Source organism: Passer montanus, unplaced genomic scaffold, assembly GCF_014805655.1.
Source record: "Passer montanus isolate IOZ18808 unplaced genomic scaffold, ASM1480565v1 scaffold17, whole genome shotgun sequence".
Classification (NCBI taxonomy): Eukaryota; Metazoa; Chordata; class Aves; order Passeriformes; family Passeridae; genus Passer; species Passer montanus.
This window is the reverse complement of record NW_024364270.1, coordinates 6479947-6503831: the sequence shown is the minus strand read 5'-3', so window position 1 is coordinate 6503831 and position 23885 is coordinate 6479947. Positions and strand designations below refer to the sequence as shown.

General features: G+C 35.1%; 1 protein-coding gene across 4 annotated transcripts in view; it reads right to left on the bottom strand.

Moving 5' to 3' along the window:
• PTPRQ (protein tyrosine phosphatase receptor type Q) overlaps nt 1–23885 on the bottom strand; it is a 125851-nt gene that overhangs the window by 70244 nt on the left and 31722 nt on the right. For all 4 annotated transcript variants that reach the window (XM_039704215.1, XM_039704216.1, XM_039704218.1 and 1 more), the window contains 13 exons: nt 22768–22896; nt 21858–22004; nt 20044–20216; nt 17461–17674; nt 15690–15842; nt 15398–15577; nt 14469–14576; nt 11774–12055; nt 10849–11031; nt 10074–10175; nt 7683–7803; nt 3845–4005; nt 2132–2277 (listed from right to left, as the gene is read on the bottom strand). In XM_039704215.1, coding sequence (XP_039560149.1) covers nt 2132–2277; nt 3845–4005; nt 7683–7803; nt 10074–10175; nt 10849–11031; nt 11774–12055; nt 14469–14576; nt 15398–15577; nt 15690–15842; nt 17461–17674; nt 20044–20216; nt 21858–22004; nt 22768–22896 — 2099 coding nt within the window. The remainder of the gene's footprint in view (nt 1–2131; nt 2278–3844; nt 4006–7682; nt 7804–10073; nt 10176–10848; nt 11032–11773; nt 12056–14468; nt 14577–15397; nt 15578–15689; nt 15843–17460; nt 17675–20043; nt 20217–21857; nt 22005–22767; nt 22897–23885) is intronic.

The following is a 23885-nucleotide window of genomic DNA, read 5'->3' as shown; positions in this document are numbered from 1 at the left end:
ATAATTTCTCAAACTGAAAATACAGTTTGGTTAAACAAAAGTAGAATGGTGATCTTGACACAGCCAAGGATTCTTTCTTTCTAAATGTGTGCAATACAAAACTTAGCAACAGACTCTGCAATTACATGGTCATACTTCTAAGTTACAGAAAGTTGTAAGCTATATGTATGTATGTATGTATGCATACTCATGCAGCTTACAACTGTCTGTATAGATCATATATATATATACACATATATATATATATAGTCACATGTCAGGCTGACTTTCACACATGCATTTCTCTGTTGTAAAAGGAGTAATAGAAAATATCTAACAGAAATTAATTGGGTTTTTTTCACCTGTTTGAAAGCTGTCTCGCATTCACAGGAATGCCAAGGTACAGATTAGGACTGCAGTCCTAATAGATTGGTAGTTGCCATGCTAAACAGTGAAAGACAGGATGTGAAGGACAGAAGGAGCTAAAGGGAGCAGACAAATTAAGATTTAATCATGATTCAAGAGATCAATGTTCATAACCCATGGGCATTAAGAGACAGATGCAACAGCAGCTGAAACCTATCTTCTGAGGGCAGAGGGATGGGATAAAAATCAAAGTCAAAAGGATGAAAATGGTAGGTTCCACACACAGAGGCAGAACTACTGTCAGCACTTTTCTTCTGACAACATAAAATATGCCAAAGCAGCATTAACTTCCACTCATGCCACCATCCTTTCCTGGCCTAACTGCATCACATGATAATAAAACTGGACCCTCACCTTGAGGGCCAGTGCTACTGTGCTTCATCTTCCCTATCTTCCTTTTATTTCCAGAATCCTGGGCACATCCCAGGGGGTTTTAGATCTCTCTCTCAGTGTGCCAACATCACCTTACTCATTCATCTCAACAAGAGTTGTACCTTCCTAAAGGCAGGAATAATCCAAATCCATAGTTCTCCTCTAAAATTGCTTGAAATGTCCTTCATAGCATGGGTTAGCTCAGGTGGTGCACTGAGGTAAAGTTTGTCCAGAGATTTAAGAAAAAAGCTGTTGCTGTAGCAGTGTGTGCAAACAGTCTACGATCTGAACTGTAGCCCCAATTTTAATCTCATCAGGATGTGAATTCATGGCACAGTCCTGCTTGCACGTGAAACTACGTAGAGCCCAGAGAGTACACACTTGCACAGGAGTCAGAGAAGTGTGTACACTGAAGTATGCCAGCAGTAATTCACTCACAGCTATTTCTAACTTTTTTGAACATTTTTTCTAGTTATCCTCAAAAACGTGCATACCTCACCCTAAACATATCTTGGTCATAAACTGATTCAGTCAAGGTTATTTTCCGTAGATAATTTTCTAAATGAATTTATATTTCTTGTTTTTCTTCCAAATGTGTAAAACTTGTGACCAAAAAACTGTAAAGTTTATTTTTCTTATTATAGTTCTGTACCATAAGATATTCACAGAAAGCAGAAGAGATTAATAAGTGTGTTGCATAATTAAGGACAAAAGCAGCAACAGCAAAAAAACTAAATGAAAATGTATCTCAATATTATTTATAAGATTTTGTCTTTTAAGGTTTAACTTCAGAATAACAATATTTTTGCTTCAATATACTAAACATTCATTTCCTTTTGAGAGTAAGAAAAATATGAAAAAAAGCATTGTCTACTTTCACATTACCTTCATATTTTCAATACTGTACAAACATGTATTAAAAAGTAAAACCAGAACCAGAAATTTACTCAAGTTGATAGATTAGACTAAAAGAAACACTCTTGAGGGTGTGCCATGCATGTAGTGGATCATGAGCCTATTCACTACAAATGTTAAGTATGTAGATATATATTAGGTGTATGTGTGCATATATACATATATATATATATATATATACATACACACATTATTTGCATAATGGAATATTAAACAAAACCTATTGCCATTAATGCTTATAAGATATGATGCTCAATGAGATGCACAATGTAACATATATGATTACAAGTTGTGCTTTTCTTTGGAAGGTTAAAAACTACATCATGATGAAGGGAATATGAAAAACCAACCTATTGATAAATATAAAACTGATTTAATCTTTAAGTAATTATTAGAACATCTCATTGACTTCTACAAAAGAATATAAAAATAAGCTTACCTGTATGAATATTCCTGAATTGTTTTTGAAATAAACTGAGTAGTACAGTATATTTCCATTAGGCTTTTGAGGAGGAGACCAGAATAGCATTATTGACGTGGAAGAAAGGTTTCTGTATGTAACATCTTTCGGTGGATCACTTGGTGCTGGAAAAATGTTAGGTTTTAGCGTACCTAAAGCTTTTGTACCTCAAGGTTTTGTACACTTTAGCACCCAAGGTTCATCCACTCTAGTAGATTTTACAACATCCTATGGCAAATTAAATGTATTTCTGATTATGGTGTAGAAACTGCTTCACAAAATAATGAAATAAAACTATATATGTAAAATGAATTTTTAAAACACTTTTTTCAACCATATTTGTATTTAGCTGCATTTGTAATTTTTTTCTTATGGAATTTGTCCTGTACTTACTGCTATGTGCACATAGAAAATTCATTTGCAGACATGTAAGTTGACTGAGTTACGTGTCTATACTCCAAATACAATTAGTAGGGGAAAAAAGGGATTTATTTCACAAAACCTAAATTTAAAGCTTTTTCTCTCTGATTATAAACAGAATTTAGGCCCCCAACTTGTCTAGGTAAACCAGATACTTAAGCTTGGACAGTATAATAATTTATCTTGTTTCCTCTTTTCTCATCCTATTAAATGTGCAGGAAGACCTCTGTAAGTCTTCTTCCATTAGTCCCTCCTCCTGTTTATAAAGATAGCAGCACATGGTTATTCTCAGTAACACAGTGATGTAGGAGAGTTAAATTCAAATCCTTAAGTTAGCTCAGGAGAATTTAAATCCATATTTCTCACCATCCAAGAAAGTGCTCTACAGAACTTGCAGTAGAGCACTGAACACTATGAGTTATGTATCTCTCTTGCTTTGTGCTGCTCTAGTTTGTGTAAAATATTAAAATATTAATTGGAGGGGGAACGGGGAAAGCCCAGGACCAGCTCATTAAAGTCTGTCCCAATAAAGTGAATTCATACTCCCATACCCATTTCAATAGCAACGGTGAATATCTACAACCTGATGACGTAGACAGGTTTTGGAGGGATGGCTCAGATAGATGCTAATCCTGCAAGTGGTTGTGCACTGGGGAATTGTTGATATCTATGCAGTGATTCTGAAGTATGCCTGCATACTATCTATTTTGGAACAGATTAGAGCAATATGAATGATGGAAAACCAGAAACAAAACGTAAACTGAATGACTTCCAAAGCACAGCATATCATACGATTGTATAAAAGTCACTTTCCATGTTGGAAGTATAAAACAATTAAAATGGAATAAACAAATCAATGTACAATTAAAGTGTTAATTTTCAAATTAAAAATATTTCAGACTTAAGAGGCATACTCTAAGTATTTTCCCTATCAGAAATTGTGTCACAGCTGCTTAAAGTAAGGTTCTATTAAAATATACTACAAAAATAATATTATTTATTTCAAAGTTTAGAATGAAATTATTTGGATTTCATGTGTCCCAAAGAGAAATGCTAAGTTTTTTTCTCAGTAAATTAATAGAAATACCTACTATAATTTTATAGAGCCACAGATACTTGTATATGCAAAGACAGAGCCACAGAGACAAGCAGAATGTCTCTCCTTTACAAGTCAAATGTCACTTTTACTTCAGTGGCTTTATTAACTTAAATAAGACTGATAGAATTTTAAGGCTGAATGAAAAGAAAGGTTTATACTGTATATAAGCTTACCTCCTTCAGAAGTTCTGAATGTTATAGTGTCACTTTTTATGTTGCCATCTCCAAATCTTGTACTTGCTGTTAGGTAAGCATTATACTCATAGTTATATTCTAGGTCTGTGAATTCCAGTGATGTTTCTGTTACATTTACACTCCTCTTTGACATTTTATTCCTAAAGAAAATGTATTTTATTAATTGTATACACACACCATTTCTCTCTATATATATAATTATGGCATTTTTTTGCAAAAATGAAAAATGCAGTATCATGTTAAATACAAGTAGTTTAGGTTTTTAAAAGAGGCTAGGATAACTTTTTCTCTGTTATGGTGAAAAGATAATTTTTGTATCATTGCATCACAGTAGGGCTCTCCATTTTGTTTCTTAAAAAAATTAAGAAACCCCAAAAACCCACAGAAATATGTTTGCAAATTACATCAACAAAGACAATGGTTATATGAAATGTTAAGGAGGAGTATTTCTATCTATTAACTGCTTTCAAATGGTTATGTGGTACCCTTGGGAAGGACACAGTAGGGCATAACTAAACTGTCTCCCTGGACAGGAATAGCGAAATATAAAAAGATTATAGCAGGGAGCATGCCCTACTGTGACTCTGTGAAATTGGTCAGAAGGCTGAAGTTATAAATGGAATAATAGAAGATGATATGGAACAGGAATTAGCTGGTGCTGAGTTAATTCTGGTGGAATGTAGCAGAGGATCAGAATGGAACTCCGGTCAGGTCAAAACCCGCCTAGAAAGATTGTAAGATGTAACATTAATAAAACACTGGTATTAGCATAGGTATGAAATGATTATCAGAAAGTAAAATAAGGTACAGAAATAACTAACTTGAGTTCAAAAAGTCTTGTATCCCTGGTAAAGTTAACATAATCTTTTAAGAAAGAAATAGGAGGAAAATAAAAACCTAACATTCCATTCCTTCAAAGATTTCTGTATGAGTAGGTGTCCTGTGTCTCTAACAGCATTTCATAAAGAGATGATAATTTGATAATTAAAACCAAATATCTTGCTCCAGAAATTACCATGAAACTCTTTACAAATGACAATGTGTTCTAATACTAAAAAAAGAAAAAAAAGAAAAGTGTTTCAAAATTACTAGGCTTTCATCCTTTGATAACAGAACGACTGTCCCATTGGCAAAGATCACCATCTAATATATCTAAATAAGGTTACATTGGAAAACAACTGGAATGAAAAAATTTATGAGAATGAAAAAAAAATCCTAACTCTCTGATTTTGAGTGGTATGTCACTTGACATGGGAAACACTCTTGCTAACAGAGAAAGTTAACATTTACATTTTTCCCAAACTTCTGACATTTTTAATAGTCAGTAAAATTTACAAGAGATTGCAGCTGCAGTTATCAAACTCTATACATAAAGAAAGACATAAAGACATTTTTTCCTGGATCTTTGCCCAATGTATTCTTAGTATGGAAATACGTATCTGGTTATAATTTAAGTAGAGAAGAAAATCCATAGCTTAGTGTTGCGAACATTTCACTTTGAGTAACTGCATTCTTACATCTGAGTTGCCAAAAAACATTTCCACAATGAGGCACAGAAAGAAGAGCAAAAACGTGAGGTATTTCAAGAGAAGTTGATTTTCTGTTTAGAAACTACAGAGATTGCAATAAAAATAAGAAAACACTGATCAAAATGCGTGTAGCCTCCACAAACAGTGAGAAAGTACCTGTACCTAGCAGAAAAAGTTATGCCAATAAATTTTACTGAAGAAAAATAATATAAGGTTTTAAAACACATTTTTTTCAAAAATGCAGACAACACAAAATCAAGAAATTGCATCATTCCAGTTGACAAAGACAGGTACCATATTTTCTTAAAAATCTATATCTCAAAATAGACCTAGTCAATAAGTATCTCACAAAAAATTTGCAGAAAAAGATAATGGCAAAAAACAATAGCTACATAGAAGATCAGCAATTTTGTTAATTGAACCTTTAATACTCTAAAATTACATTTGAGGAGTATGAGGTTTTGGGCTCAAGGAAAGAAGAAATTGGCTTTACTACTTGTTAGCACCAAAAACCACCTCTGACAAATTCCATGAAATATAACTGAAAACATTGCAAATATCACCCTTTCTATTCCATTGATTGTGGATCCTTGTTCCAAATCATCTAAAGAAAGCTTACCAAATTCTCTATAACTGTTGCAAAATATTTAAGTGAAGGAACATTTATTTAACAACTATAGTAACCTTCTTTCTGCCTAATTGAGAAGCGCTGGGATTAACAGTCTCCTCCAAAATACACTGAATACCTCCCAAGATCAGCAACTATATGGCACGACAATTTGCCTCGTCAAATCTCCCCCTGCAGTGCATTTGATGAAACTGTATAGACAACTCTTTTAAATACTTAAAATTACTCTCCTTCCTCCACACCCCTTGCTCCCTGCCAGGGAAGGAGTGAAGTTCTGACGCCTTTGAAGGTAAAGGGAGATTTTCTCCAATGTCCTTGCCTTAACATGATACTTAAAGACTCTCTAAATTTAGACATGGCACAGTAAGGACAGACAAGACAGAGCAAAAAGAATATGGGCAAGGCTTACAGCAGGAAGTTGTGTGGTTGCCTAAGTGCAATATTTACAAAAATTGATCATTTAAGAGTGGGGGTTATTTTAAAATAATTATGTCTAAATCTTTTCTCACAGTAACAAAAGCAGTAGGTTATAAGGGAACATTAAGGACGAAAAGTTGCATAACCTCAAGTCTTTGAACACAGCGTGCATCAAAAACATAGCCCTTATCATACAGTAACTCTTCCCTAGCTTGAGGACAGTCATTATTTTAAAGAGCAACAGACATTCCCTGTAGAGCAGAATTAACAAGAGAAGATAAATTCAACTTTTCTGGAAAGTTTATCATCATCTTAACTAGAAATTTTAAAAAAATAAATAGTAGTGACTGAGGCCAAACCCTACCCCAAAACTTTCAAACAACAATAAAATAAAGTAAGCTTAAAAGTAATATGCCTATAACAACTGAAGATTTGCACATCTGGTTCATGTCTTATACACTTTAGTATTTACTGTTCCTGCACCTTAGCAATGGCAAAAAAATGATAAAGCATAAGTGCAACATATTAAAAGTGATCAATAAAACCATTTTCACTCCCTGTAGCAGTTATGGATCTTTGAAGAGATGCCACATCACTAGACCAAACTATGTTTTGCAAGGAATAGGACAGAAGCTGCAAGTTTTAAAGTGACAAAACTCCTTTGTAAAGGTGAAAAAATATGACAGGAGGAAAAAAATAATAAAAAAAAGGTTAGATAGAAAAAACTAGAACACAATAAATGAAAAGTATCTGTTAAAAATATGTGTTTGCTATGAATGTAATAAATACAAAATATGAAGTAGATATAATTGATAGCACATATGAAAACTCTGAACATGGCTCTTACACACTCTTTATAAAGGGAGGCAATATTGTCTATTTCTCTATTTTAAGCCTATTTCAATTCTCCTTCACAATTCAGCATGGGTTTGCACCCTGCCTTGCAGCTGGCCTAATCAGAATATAATGAAAATAGGCATCATGCTCTAGTTTAAATCTGAATTCACTTACTATAGCATAACCTTTGGAAAAAAAGTTGAAAATGCTTACAAAATGCTGAAATTATTCCCCCACTTTTTGGCTAGTCTGAATTAGCATTTTTAAAAGTCCAGTATTTTAAGTGCTGGATGAATATTTGTTCTCCCAAAACATGTATTCAACATATTGTGTAACAAAAACCCAACATTCCTGATAGGTTACAGATTAACATTTATCCTCAGAAGTACTTCCAGAAAAATCTTACCAGACACAAACTGTGTAATAGAGGATAATTCCATTTGGCTCCAGAGGAGGTTTCCATGACAACTTCACAGTGACACCCAACAACTGTTTTACAGAGAGGGCTTGTGGAGGAGAACTTGGAGCTATAAAATGAGAGAACAGGACCCAACATCTTGTTAAACAGCTAGGATTGGTGGGACACACAGCATCCTTAAATAGGCTTTGAATTATTTGTGATAGAAAGTTAACCTGGTACCACACTGGTACAGAATCCATCTGCTAATGTTAAGACACAGCTTCTTTTCCTTTTTTTGACAGATGACAAAGGATTTTGCATGGTGTTGTTAGAACATCTGTTTCTGTGATTCAATGGAGAAAGTACTTCATGAGAAAACAGAGCAATGGCGAGGTCACAGTGATTCACCTACTGCCCGAGTACATTGCTGTAATTTTTTTCCCCTTCTAATAAAAGCAAGAGCTTTATAGATATGAACATGTGTAAAAACAGCATAATAGTTCCCCTGAGGAAAAAAAAGGTGCTGTAAAGAATTATACAAAGTGGCAAAAGGTGGAAAAGTGGATAAGCATGGCATTGAGAGATGATAAAATTGTGGGATACTAGACAGCAGTAAAATCTATTCACTCCATCAAATAAGGACCACATTCATAGATTTAACGTGCCACAAGGGCAAATGAAAAGATAGGCATTCATTGAGATCCTTAAAATTAATTTTAGGATGATTCCTAGATGATACCACACCCCGACTCTGCAGGAAACATTGTAAATAAATGAAAATGTTAGACTACATTTAACTTTGTTCTAAGGTTCTTATTAATTTTTCTGAGGACAAATAACTAATGTATACATAAATTATACTGCTTTATTATTAGCATGTTATTGAGAAATGAATCTTTATCTGTGTCTTGATTCATGGACCTATGCATCGCTATGAAGTAATATTACAATTACATTTGTTTTTCTCAAATTAAACCAAAGAGCATCATGCACTAAAAATTCAGGTCATAGCTGTAGTCATGCATGAAAATTGAAAATATGAGCAGAACTATTAGCAAATCTATGAAACATTTGGTCTGAACCTTGGAACACTGTGTTCCTGTGAATATGGAACATGTGGTGTATTATAAATATTGTTGTTTTTCACTTCTTGTTCCTTTCACTATCTTGAAAGTTGACATAAAGGTTTTGTAACTCCTTATATCATAGAAAAAACTATTTTATATTTTTTATCAACAAAGGTTCACTGCATTCTGTGAGTGTATTTACTGGTGCAAAAAAAATTGACAGCTGTATTTTGTGTTTTACTTGTTATATTATCCTCAGTGGCTATACAATAAAAGATCTGTCATATGGTGAATGTCATCTTTTTGACATGTCTAGTTAATTCTACAGTTCTTACTCAGGGATTTTTTTCTTTTTCTTTTCTTTTTTTTTGCTAAAGAACAGAAAGCTACATTGGTCTAAATAAAAATAATCTCTGCTAAAAAAATTGATTTATCCAATCTAGCTCTTTTCAGTTTGTTACAGCAAAATAACTCTTGAGCAAAGTTTTTTTACTGACGGAGTAGCTCTTGAGTTGCTTGTGTCATTGCCGCTTTAGATCGGTTACCAGAGATTTCCTCCTGAAACAAAGGAGAGGAAGAGACACAGCCTTCTCCAAAATGTGACTTACAGCACCTAAGATTTTTACTATGAATTCTTTTTCAGGATTCCCCTGCAGAACCTCAAGAGGTGACCAATGATAACCCCCACTACAACATTGTGTACTGAAAGTACAACTATAATTTTAAGGTTCCTCTGATGGCTTGTGACCTACTGTAAAAATTACCAGGGGTTGCAACAACTGTGTTCTACCCTCAGCCTGCACATGCCCCAGCTCAATTTGGAGGTCCAGTGCTACAGATGATGGATTTTGGGCATTTTCATAATATTAATAATTTCATATCTATTTATGTGTACCTGTACATGCATCTGTTTAGAATAATACAAGAAACTCCACAGAAATGTCCCTGGACCATCCAAACTGCCTTTTTGTCATTTTCTCTTTCCCCAGCTCTCATATGACTGAAAAACCAAATACAATGTTTAATTCTACCATGTCATGTATTAGATTAAAATAATTAAGATACTTCAGGTTCATAAGATATTGGTAAGATCAAAAGTCCGCACATAGCAATTGCAGCATTTCATACAGTTTGTACTGATAAATATACTGGTAGATAGATGGATAGATAGATAAATATGTTTGTGTGTAGACACATAGGTACAGATAGAAATGGAGAGATATAACTGCCAACAAAATTGCACAAAACTTAAAAAATCTGACATGAATTTTAAGAGTAAATTAAGAATGCACATAGAAAATTATGAACTGAAACTTCTGTTCTGACTTACCATCTTCATCAGTTAATATATGCAGAGGTGAACTACGAACGCCCTCCCCCATTGTGGTACTAGCAGACACTTCTGCAGTATATTCTGTATATTTACTTAAATCTAAACAAAAAAAGAATAATTTAATAAAAAAAATCAATGGAATAAATTAGTTTTTTCATGGACTGCAAGTATTTTTGAAGTGGTGAATAAGCCTGTCACATTGATCTGTGTAATTATAGATTGAAATAAGCATTAGGAAAGCTTAGAATACAAAATATTTTTCAAAAGGAGCAAAGCCCTAATTACCAGTTAATACTTCACATTGCTAGAATGCTTTGCCGTTTGTTCTTGACTGTACTCTGAAAATGTAGCAGTGAAGGTACTGAGCTCCCAGCATTAGTTGTTGTGCCATGCCTCAGCAATAATGACAGAACTTAGGAAAAGATAAAAAGATGAGTGGAAATAGATAAATAATTCCGAATAAGATCAGAAAGATATGCAATTGACTTGAGGGTTTACTTTGTTACAATGATAGGTCTGCAAAGATATCCATTTAAGTTCCTTGTACTTTAAACACCTAAAATACAGTGAGATTTATGTTAGCCTCTACCATTCAATGCCATTTCACCACATTATGACAGGACACAAGTTATTTCTCAGGACAGGGAGCAAAAAATTTTCTGTAAGGGCAAGAAGGATCAGGTCTAACCAATGAACTAATATATCTCTGTCTGTTGCACATTTCCCAGGAAAACTCACAGTTTCCGTAAGATCCAGATCATTATATACTGGCCTGTAATACGTAGTGTCAGAAGGGTAGTGTTAATAACTCTTTGCTCAGTCCCATTAGTCCTCATGAGATATATTGTGTAGGTCTGTATGATTCCATTGGGAATGGATGGGGGAAAAAATGACAATTCAATTTCCATGGATGAGATGTTCCTATAGGTTATGTTTTCTGGTGCAGAAGCGGGAACTAGAAGATAAAATATAGAAGATTCCAGTCAATTTCATTGATTTGCAAAGAATTCTTATAAACCAGTTTCAATGAAACACATTGTAAATATATGGCTTTGTATTCTATTTTTTAAATTAAATACATTTCAAAAGAGGCTGAATTTGAAGATCAAAAACACTTAGACACACACAGTACCAACAAGGCAATTTAAAAAAAATTACAGAAATCAATTCAGTGTCGTTGCTGTTATGGCTGTGCTTGGCCATGGTCCCAGTGATCCAGTTCCTGACTTGCATCCAGTCCCTGCCTGATACAGCAGCCAGCCTCAGCTTGGCTGCCCCACTGCAGGCCTGCCCTGCTGGCACTGGGCTCTGTCTGCCTTGGTTACTGTCACTCAACTTGTGAACTTCCTTTCCTGCCTTGACCTCAGACCTGCTGCATCAGCAGGGGGTGTTTAGCCCTCCAGTCTGGCCCTGGCTGCCACACCTTGCCTGCCCCGTGGGCTTTGCAGCAGGGTGGTGGGACAAGTCCTGGCTAGCGAGGCCTCTGCTCAGCTGGCCCAGGGACCCCTGGGCTCTTGGCTCCCCATCCCCTACCCAGCACCTGGCCTTGCTCTTTTGCTTTGTATGTAAAAGAGAAAAATGGGATTCAAACTCACTGCCTGGCAAAGTAAGCAAATACTTTTAGAATTGTTGAAGCTTATCTCCTGGCCATTAAATGTTATCTGGTAAAAAAAATTCATTTTTTAAAAAGTACTCACCAGTTTCAGAAGTTCTGACCAGAAGTGGAAAAGATGACTGATTCCCATAGCCAAATCTGGTGAATGCTCTTACTGAGATGTTGTAGAGAGTATATGGCTTCATTTCACTTAGTGATATACTTGTAGATGAGGCATTTTTGATTAAAAAATCATTGGAATCACTGTACAGAACTTCATAGTGAGTTATGACACCATTAGGCTGCTCAGGTGGTAACCATCTCAGATTTATTTCTGTTGCAGTTACATTTATTAATTCTAAGTTTTGAGGTGGGGAGTCTGGTTCTGCAACACAGAAATCAGGAAAAAAACCTTTTCAAATAATTGAATACAGAACTGAGATCATAAACCTGTTGGATCCTGGTATTGGATCCTAACTGTACCAAAAGAGATACACGCATTTTCTCATTTTCCTTCTCAAAACCTTACCACTTTTTACCTTAGTTAATTTTGATATGTCTCTTTTCTACCCACAAAACTAGGCATCTTTTTGCTTTATGACACTTTAGCTTTTCTGGAATTTCTTTTCTCATCTACTTCTAAATCTATCTGAAACTGCACTTATTAAGAGAAAAAAAATTTTCTCTCTACCTGTCTCATGCAGACTGATCCTTCAAATTCTCTTATTGTCTTCCTCATGTTCAGTTATTTAAACTTGGATTAATGTCCTCTTACTGCTTTCTTTGTAAGTAACCTTAGTACTTCATTCAATCAAGTATTGAACCAAGAAAGTGACTGCATGCACAGTAACTAAATTCCGTTTATTGAACCCTGTGCAAATCTTGCACACTCTGGTGTGAAGGTCATGCACAAAGCAAGTCCAGCTCCAGGGTGGTGTGTGGCTAAATCTCTTGGCAATGTATGAGCTCATGTGATTCCAGTGAGCTAATAAGTCATGGAAGTGTTGAAGAGGTGAATGGGCTGCACTTATGAATAAAATCAGCTCTGAATGTCAACTTTGATTCCTCTGAAGGCTTCACTACTTCACTACTGAAATCATCTGTAAAATCAAGATAAAAATATACTACCTACTCAGGATCATAGGATTCAGTTTGTGTACAAATACCCATTTGCAGGTATTTCAGAATTCATCATGAATTTTTTTTTTTTTGGCCTAAAAGGTCCCACAAATCACTTTCGTTCCTGATTTCTGAGCAAATGAAAGTGTTAAATGTAACAGATCACTGCTCTCTGGATGACAAGACTACCCACATAAATATTTCCCATGTGAAGAAGCTTAATTTTTAATGTAAATGTATTTTGCCATTTATCTGGCATGGTAAAATATTTAAATGCAACAGCCTAGTTTCTTCCATCCTAATGTAAGTTATCTAAGACAGTTGTAGTGAATCTTTTATTTGGAGGCATCTGTCCTTTCAAGAGTCAAACAAATTTCTGTTTCTAGGTTGGCTAAAATTAGGACACCTGAATCTCAGCCTGAATTACTTCAGGAAAGCTAAAGAACAAGAAGTGGAAGATAAACAATTATGGATAGCCTTAAAAGAGGCAAGAATTCTTAGTGGGTTTCTCACTAGTTTCCTCAAGCCTTGCACTTCTCTTATATCAATGAATGAACAGTTGGCTGTTGGCTCTGAACAGAGAAACTCTGCTATGAAAAATTTCTTTAACACTCACAGGCAAGGGATTGTAAGCTTTCAGAGAGAAAAATACTTATATAAGTAATTTTCTTCTCTAGTGATACGCTTTTCCTCTGCAAAAATACTAAAAGCATAGAAGAATGTAATTTTTAAAAAGATTAGCAACTATTTTAAGTTTCGCCATTCAATCTGATATTTTGTGTGGTTATTCAAATCACCTAAGCTTCATAAATACCCATGATTTTTAATCCTGTACTCCATTTCTTTCCTTTATTTACACTCAATTATTTTTCTTGTATTGTAGTACATTTGAAAATGAGAGATAAACAGCAATTGGGCAATCATGCTCTGTATTACTTCACTAAACCTGGAAATAACTGCTGAAACCAGTGAAAATACAAACTTGATACAAACAAAAAAACACGAATATTCATGGCTCTGCTCTGCAAATCAAATTCCCATGTTTTCTTTGCAGCAGCCAATGAAAATTCCAGCTCTTGCTCCAATGCATTCATGGGTTGAAATTGCCTTCAAGAAAGGAAGATTCAAAAATCTTTGTAATGTAGTATTATACCTGACATTAAAATTATTGGCCAGTCTTAAAATTAATAAAACCTATGCAAAAACAACTGCTTATTATATTCAGCATTTAAAAATCTTCATTTTATCAACATCTTTTCCTACAAATAGAAATATGACTTCTGAATCGTTGGAATGTCCATATGCTTCAAAACTAACCTAATTTATACATGATAACAAAAAGAAAAAGAAGATAAAATGAGTCACAAAGATTATTATTTAGATGGGTGCTAGGAACATATTGTTTTGAGAGAGGGAGACTCACTCTGAAGCTTTCCTTCCATTGTCTATCACATTTGAAATTAGTTGGTTGCAGGTCATGACACAGCTTTCATTATTTTTTTTTAGCACTTACCTAAAAATGGTCTGAATGAAGTCACTGACTGATAGAAGACTAAAAATTTCAACGTTGATTTTATCTATACACTTTGTTTCACCTTTTTTGTATGTGCTAATCTTCTTTTTGAACAAACAGAAACTTCAGTAAAGAAAATAAATCATCATTGCAAACAACGTATTACCGTCCTCAGGGGTGCGCACAAACACATCGTTCTCTTCAGACAAAGCACTTTCTCCAACTGCAGTAGAGGCTGTGACTCTCATTTTATAATTTGTGTACTTTTTTAAACCTGAAAAGATTAATTTAAAAAATCTTGACTCTTAACTTCACAAACAAGACTGTTGACCTTTGTCATAGCTACTTATAAAACTACATTACTGGATGCTGTTCTGAGAGTTCTTTATACACCCTAAAAGAATATGTACAATACTATTTATTTGGTGACAGTCAAACAGGCATGCAGTTAAATCAACAGGCTTTGAGGTAAGTAGATCAGCTACAACCTTGTAAATAGCTTAAACAATTTGTCAAGGATGTCAAAGGATGCATATATGAACATCCAAATATGAGGGTTTAGTCAGTATGCATTATTCTGATTAGCATTAATGATTAAATGAAACTCCATTAAGAATATGTTTGCTTCAATTACTATGAAAACTGTTACCTTAAAATAAGAAATTTTTTATTAATGTTTTTAAAAATTTTATTAATTTTTTTTCACAGAAAAATACTGGGAAAAAATTCAAACCTGAAAACAACTTGACAATTTAGCAATCTTTTCTTATAAGAAAAAAGGAGACTGAGGCAAATATTCCAATGAGAAATCCATTTCACAGATTCCTGCTTGTACCATTTCAACAATTACTGTTTATCTTAAACAGCCCTCTTCTCTCATCTCACATACCCTACATATTCCTCTGCAGTAGACAAGTCTGAGTAGTGTCCCAACCTGATTTTTACATGCAATTTTTTGTGTGTGTGTGGGCATGGGTGAATGTGTGAGATTTGATCCATATATATTTCAAATTACTACATTATATAAAATTGGGAAAAATGAGTTTGTAAAATGTACTTGCAAGTTTAAATTTTTTTACTCAAATGACACTGTACCTGTCATAAGTAAACTGTTGTTTGAAGTTGTTTCATGAAATGCTCTTTTTGTATCCAGTTCCACAGCGTAAACAGTATAATGAATTATTTTCCCATTGGGATTTGCTGGAGGATCCCAATATAGCAAGACAGAGGAGGAGCTAATATTCTTGTAAAATATATTTTGCACTGAGCTTGGGACTTAAACAAAAACACAGAAACATACAGTAAGTCAATAAATTAGTAAAAAAATTCAAACTTTCAGTGAAATAAGTCATGTATGTCAACTTTGGTAATACCAGTTACAATTTACCTTGTTCACTTGTCCTGACTGTAAGAACTGATGGTGGTCCTTCTCCAACAGCAGTGAAAGCAGACACACTAATTGTGTAATCTGTGAAAGGTGTGAGGCCCTCTATAACATATGACACTTCTTCAGCCAAAATATCGATGTTATATTGATTATCTATGAGTAAATAGAGAGAAATAGCTGCTTACTCATAAAATAATTTTATTTCTTATGCATTCTAAACTCACTTTGGCATGGCAATCTGGAACTATTTTATTCCTGAAGAATCAATTTACCTGTCAATTATAAAAAGAAAAAGAAAAAAGTCTGCATTCAATCTCTTAACTCCCTAAAGAGTCCCTTTTCATGTGTACAATACATAGATTGGCCTAGGTGAAAGAATGAAGGAGCAACCAGTAGAGTTGTGAGGTTTTGTGAGTACTTTTGTACAAGGTGTAGTCTCTCCAGTGATTTCAGAACAATGGCTCCTAGACTCATGGAGGTTTAGAGGGGTTTTAAATATTTTTAATCAAGAAAGACTAATTCTATCTTCCTTTCCCTCCCAATGGTGCTAGACCAATACTTGGAAAGGCTGCCTTCAAGATCCCTTCACACTGGTATTTTTACCAGAAGAGTTGTGTCAGTAGAATGATGAAGGCATGCATGCCTACAAAGAGAGCTTAGTGCACTTAAAATAAAGTTCAAACACAGCCACAATCCAACTGTGTTAGCCAAAACCATCTGCTATAAAACATTCACTATACCAATGCAACATGAAAAGGTGTGAGCACTTCACATACCTGAATATCAGGCTCAGAATTCAGTGAGAAGGGAATTAAAATGAAGGCATTGAAAATGTGGCTGTCTACAGCTTTAACTACTATAATAACTCCTATAAAACAATACTAGGATGGTAGATCACAACAGACACTGGCTGAAATAAATTTTCAGCAGCACAGACATCTTTTAGCAACTCAATACCTCAAACTGAATGAGTCCATAAAAAGAAGATTTACATTTAAAATGCTGTACATTTCCTGTGTATGACAAAGATTCTTCAGGATTAACTTAGCACAGAAAATATCCACTGCCATTTAAAATAAAAGATTAAATTCTGGTTTTTAGATGCTGATGCATATGGATTAATTCAGTGACAATTAAATAATTTTTTTAAAAACAAAACCTATATTTTCTCCCCAGTATTCAAAATGCTGTAAAACTTTTGAGTGATATTTGAAATCCCTGCCTGTCAGCTGAGGGCTGCTTAATGATTTGTAAATATCCATACTTCGTAAAGAAACAGTGGTCCATTGATAATACAGAACAAGTGTACTCACTAATGACATCACCATGTCATGGGGTCATCTCCACCTGTTTGTAACCCATACAGCAAAGTTGTAACTTTTTGACCTATTTACCTTCACTGACATTTGAAAACCTATTAGTCAAAAGGCTTAGAAAAATCAAGGTCTCTGAAGGGCTTGGAGATATGTTAATCCCTGACAATCACACCTGCTTTGGCAACTGTAATAACTGATTGTCTATGCAGCTTGGCTGATGGCTTTCGGGTGCTCCTTTCACTAGAAGAAGGTCAGCTGGGTGACAAGGGGCTGGTTCCTGCCTGTGTGGCATTCCCATTTGCTTCAGAAGGTTATTTGGTAGTAAAAAAATCTGACTCCAGTAAATGACCCATTTATAATTTGCTTGAACCATGTGCTAAAGATCATATCTGGGACAGTGATGGGGGTCCTTCAAAACAAAGAAGCAGGTAGAAAAATACCCTAAAAATTCTTACCCAAAGCAGAATGTAGTCCTGTAGCTCCATTTATATCAGGCAAATTATCACCAGATACACTTGTAAATATTACCGGGGAAGCTGTCTGAATGCTGGAAAACATTTCAGCTGAACCTTCATATAAATCATTGTCTGCTTCCATTGAATTCCAAGGGGGAGAAGAAGGTTTGATATTTTCATTTATTGCATATCGTTCCAATGAATCAACCAGATACTATAAAACAGAAATATAAAAAGAAATCACAAACCTAGTCATCACTAAATTATATAATTAAATTTGTATATAATGTAGAAATGATGCTTGTATGTTTGTGCATGCATATAGATACTATGAAACTGTTGGCATACAAACATGATTGATCATTACAATAATTTTAAAAATATAAGCTTTGTCATAAAAATGTTCAGCTGCCAGTAGCCTACAACATTTTATTCTGCTTATTGTTTAATCAAACACCACCAAATTTATTTCTTAAATTTTTTCTTAAAATACATATTTTATATTAATGTGGCAAATTTAAAGTAAGGCCTTTAATTTTACAGCTATCTTTGGAGCTATATTGAATAGATACACATTTGAACTTTGGAGATTTTATTTGTACTAACTATAACCTGAAAGAAGGCAGCAGGCATTGAAAACAAGAGGACTTCAGATGGCCCTTCCAGTTCCTCAAGAAAAGGATTAGCAGGCTGACTAGAACTCTGAGAGGGAATAAGAGGAGAGGGAGAAAACTAGAAGCTGATGAAATAAAAGGGAAAGAAAAATAAGGGTGTATATGTGTGAAAAGGGAGTGTAGAGGAGGTAAAGTGATATAGGAACCCGTAGGACAGAAGATGCAAAGAAAAAAATGTTGGAAAGGAATGGCAGCAGATATAAGTGGAGCAAGAACAACAAAGAGAGGAGAAACAAAAGCAGAAAAAAGAGAGAGGTGAGAGCACAGGTACAAAATGGTGTGTTAGTACCAGATCTTCATGCCCCTTCAAAATCTGGGACCAAATCCAGGACTCGAGTATCTCTGAATTGTTCTGCTGTCATCTGGAACGCTCCCCACTCACACATATGACCCACCTCATTGCCAGAAAGACATGTTTTTGCAGTGATGTAACTAATGCACATTAGTCCTTTCCCTATGGACTCTGGGCAGAGAAAGGGCAAAGGCCCTTTTTTACTCCTTTAATGCAAGGTACATTAGCCACAGGCACAGACAGAGCATCAATCTCACCTAAGTACCAAGAGGTAAAAACTGTGTATGATTTATGTTCACCAGCCTTTTCTAGCAACATAGTAGGCCACATGGAAATATTTTTTGCTTGTGAGGATTTTCCACATATAAGATAACAACTTTTTATTGCTATTGGTTTTTGAGTACCATTAGCACAGTGGTTCTGCCAGTTCAAGCTCTGTAGCTGCTCTAACCAATGGTCAGTGTGGTTCTAGATAAAACAAGGTTGATTATGATTTGCTTTGGTTTTTAATTAGAAAATTACATTCAATAACTTATAATAAAGCAGCAATGATACTACACTAAGAACTCAAAAATTAGGAAATTCCATCACCAAAATATTTTTGTGCAGACTACTTTAATTTTTTGTGTCTGGACTATGATACAATCTTTAATTACAGAGTTATATACTTTCCTTTTCTAAGGATGCCTGCCTGGTTTAATGAATGGATCCTTATCCTAATTTCTTCCCCCTTGCTCCTTATTTAACATTTGACTCCAGGGCTCTATTTAATGTATATCATTCAACTTGAAAGTGAACTCCTTCCTTGAGCCCTACATCAAAAACTTAGATTCCAATTCAGATCCAGTGAAAGACATCAGTGTCTGAAAAAATAAGGAATTACGCAGACTTTGGGCACCTGTTTTCAAAATTCAGCCCAAAAAGCCCTACCCAGAAAGAATTCAATCCTGAGCTGAATGTTTGCCAGGGGTCTACAGTTCTGTGCTGCATACTCAGAGCTGCTCTAAGCACGTAAAGCACATCAGCACCCAAAATCCAGAAGCTCAACTGATTGACAGCATAAGTCCCATCAGAGATATGATCCCAGAGATGTGCACAGACATCCTTAGTATGCAACCACAGCATGGAGCTAAGCATATAGCATCACACAAGTGAATTTAAGGATACAAAAGGAGGCAGAAAGTCTAAGCCTGTCTGCCTTGCTAGTAAAACACTTAGCTAGCCTTTGGACACTCCTGCTGAATTCACAGGGCTCTTACCCATGTCTTCTAGAGGTTTGACTGAGTGGCTGTGCATCAATCTAGGCACCCAGTTCTTTACTCTTAACAGTCTGGCCACCCTGTGCTGCAAAGAACTCAAGGACTGTGGGCTGGGGCTTCCTGCCTTCAGCAGCTGGATCATTTTACTAGAATGATTTAATTTTTTATGTTGTGGAAACAGCATTATTGGGATCTTTTTGAAAGCCAGTCAGAGAAAGAGAGTGAACTGATGAAGATGGCTTTTAAAAAAATTGACAACTTACCTGTGGGAGCTGGTTCATTCTATAAATGTCAGATAAGGCAGAGAGCAAATTTAATCTGAAATAAAATCCATATTTTAAAAAAGGGAAAAGAATACCTTATTTTTATCTCCAAGAATAGTGTTTTCCAGAGTGACGAGTGTTTCCTGCACGTGTACTTTAACTCTGTACTGGGTAATGATTCCATTTGGTTGTTGTGGCTTCCTCCAAGTAATTTTTATATATGTGGCTTCCACTTCTGCTAGTTGTAAATCTGATACAGCACCTGGGACTGAATATTCAAGAAGAAATTTGAGTTCATTAAACACTTGTGATTATTACAAGGTTTTTCAGCACTGTGTACAAAGCACAATAGACAATCCAATTTCACATCCTTATCTTTTGAGTTGATCCTGTGCAGCGTAGAGACTTACTTCTCATGTTTTCTTAGCAAACAAGTTACAACTCTAAAAATATGCACACTTTTTAAAACACATAAGACATGTATGAATATGGTCAGAGACGAAGATGTACACCAGGATCACTCTACTGCGGTCTACTTGATTGGAATCAAGCAGATCTTTGCTATTTTCCTATATGGACTTCTAAGCATAATTGAAAATAAAAGGTTAGCACTAATTATCTTGTTAATTTCCCTTTTACAAAAGTTTTATATAATTTTATTTATATTATATATATTACATATATGTGTATATAAATATAGATATATATAATAGATAGAAATTATATCATTTATATAATTTCTTCATTAAACTTTCAGTCTTAATTATATTGTAATTTCCATAGGACAACCAGAGGTAAAATACATTCTATTCAATAGAATGATATTCAGATTTGATACAAAAAGAAATTTTTTTCCCTAATACACTTCAATAAAACAAAATTTTTAAATTACTTGTATAAGGAGGATTAGATTTGGCATTTAAATAAGACGCTCTGTGTTATGCTAGAAGTACCCCAAAACCACTAGAATTCTCTTTGGCTTCTGTCAGTGCATTTCAACACAAGATGAGTATCTATACCCAGGTAGGTCATCTCTGGAAATTGTCTCTGAGAGCTGCCTAAAGAAGATTATTCAGGAAAGAATACAATAAGTACATAAAGATATGTTTTCCTCCCAGCATTACACCTTGACAACAAATTGCCAGCAATCCCTGAGGCAGAGATTTTCTAAATTTGTTTTGTGCAGCATAAACGTCAGAGAGAAATAACCACCTTGAATCTGCTTCTCTATTACACACCAACTCTCAATTTTTCCTGCTTGCATCCTCAAATGCTGACCAAGAATGTCGCCCAAGCTCACATATATGTGAGATAAAGCTGCATTCCCATGCGGCCAAGGGCTCTAACCTGGTGAGCTGGCTTTTTGGGACCACAGTTCCATAGAAGCGAGGGCTGAGGCAGCAGCAGCCCCTCGGCCGTGCTCGGACAGGCGCTCCGCGTGGGGCCGGCCTCGCTGCTGAGGGCGGCTCCCCTCAGACCTTGGATTTGGGAGGATGAGTCACAGGAGAGGAGGTTTCGTAAGGAACGAGGGGGCTCAACCAGCGGGACTGCAATTTCTTTTCCTCTTGCTGCCATCTAACGGGGCAGAGGGGGCCCTGCAGCTTAATTACTATACCTGAAATTAACTACTTTTGTTAGAAAGACACTACATTAGTTTCACAATCTGTGAAGGCCTTTGATAGCGGATAAATGCACTGAGAGAGTATGAACTTGACAAAAACAAATAAATAAATGACATAATAATATTTAGCGGATTTATTTTCTTTAGTTTTTTTTGTAATCTTTTCCTCTCTTGCAGTGCTCTTACATCCATTCTCTCCTTTGCAAAGTACCTTAAAGGCCCTGAAGGGAAAACTGAAGCCCTTTGTCTCGTTCAAGCCATTTGTTTTGCCTCTCTATGTTTACTTACCATCTGCAGGAGTGAAAACTGTGAGGTTGCTCTTTGGCCCCACCCCAGCGCTTGTCTCAGCACTGACGAACACGTCGTACGTTGTAAACGGCACAAGGTTACTAAACACAAACTTGAGGTCTCTTGTACTGTTATCTAGAACATGACCTGGAATTAAAAACAAGGAGATTTTAGGTCTAAAAGAGAAACACTCCATGGCTACTTTCTAGTATGATGAACATATGAGAGGACAAATTTTTTTGGGGGAAAAGCTAATTGAGAATCAACTTCAGTGGAATAACACTGAATATATAGGGAATAAAACAACAAAATAACCAACCAAACAAACTAACCAAACCAACCAACCAAACAAGCCCCTTCAAAGAGATAAGATTTTTAAGAGCAAGAGATTTTAAAAAAATGCATCTTACTTTTCCTGTGTGGTTCCATAAAAATTAGAATACAGTTTATGTCTTACTTAACTACAGGCAGTTCTGTAATTTCTGTATCTATATATGTCTGAGCTCAAAAAATTTCAAAAACATCAAAATAGACTTAAAGAGTTGATTGCATACTGTGTGAGAATGAAAATTCTCCAGAAATCTTTAACAGAAAGAGAAAAAAGTAAAGATTTAGATATATAAGCACAGCAATTCAGCTGAGCTTAACCTATCTTCTCCTGAAAGACTGAGAGAAGTTTATTTTCTCCATTCCTAGGAATATCTAATCTGAATTTAACTTTATACTTTTCCTTTTGGTGGACTGACTTTTCCCTTAAAATTAATCTACAAACCATTAAAACATATATTAGTAAAAAGGGATCTATAACACTGGTTTTGACTATTCATTTTTGATTGGCAGGCACAGAAGAATGTGTAAGGAAATAATCACAAATTATTCAAAATAAATGGTAACATCAACTCTGACTTACCAGATGGTCCATACAGCTCAACTCTGTAACTGAATTTCCCTGTTATTATGGTTGGTGGGTCCCACATTACTGAGAAAGACTTTGCTGTAATGTTGCTCTTGGCTAAATTCTGTGGTGGGTCTTCTGGAACTTAAACAATATTGGAAAAAGTCTTTGAATATAAAATACTTTACATTAGGATGTCCAAGAACCCCGTAACAGACAATTAATTTTAAACATAAACATGAAATATTCTGAAGAGAAGCCATAAAAGCGTAAAATCATTAAAATTGCTTGATTTATGGTTTAATGTAATTCTCAGGGAAGGTAGCAATAGTGTTGATAATATGGAAGTAACTTCTAGGAGACAAAGGTGACAAATAAACTGGAAATTAGCTGAAATAAACTGAAATCATTAGAAAAGAAACTGACCAAAATTACATTAACCCTAGACAGAGCAGCAAACTAAGGCTGTTGAAATTCTATCAAAGCAATTCAACTGCACATTTCTAGGAGGGAATAAAATTTCTTTTTATCTGAACATGCTATCTGTTTTGTATGTATGAAAGGGAGCCAAGTAACATCAAACCACATCAAGCAAAAGAATGATGTACTTGATGTACTAGCAAACAGAAAGCCAGAATAACATTCCTCTGGAATGCCTTTTTTGTATAGCTCTATTAACAGTGTTTCCACCACCTAAGCCATTATAAAGGTGCTGTTCATGGACCATTGCTTCCAATTCCAGCTTCTCAGTGCATTGCAAGTAATCAAAAATCAACTTCATCTGGTGCTTAAAGATTTTTTTCAGTACTGAGAAACTTTCTGCAATAGGTGCACATTGGCAACATAAGTATGGCAGTTTTCTTCATTATTTCTTATTTCTCAACAAAGGCAAAGAAACTTAAAGTGCATTTCTGCGTACACAAAACACAAACTTTTGCAATGTTATGCCTGTCCCTTCAGGACCCTTCATCGTTATTTTCAATTCTTCTATCATTATTCTATTATTTGCAGTTAATAAATTATCAGTTTTTCATAAAATTTGATCTGTCCTGAGCATAATTTTGGTATCTTTGTCTCCCAACAACAAGTGAACTCTCATTCACTGTACATTATTAGATACATAAATATATGTA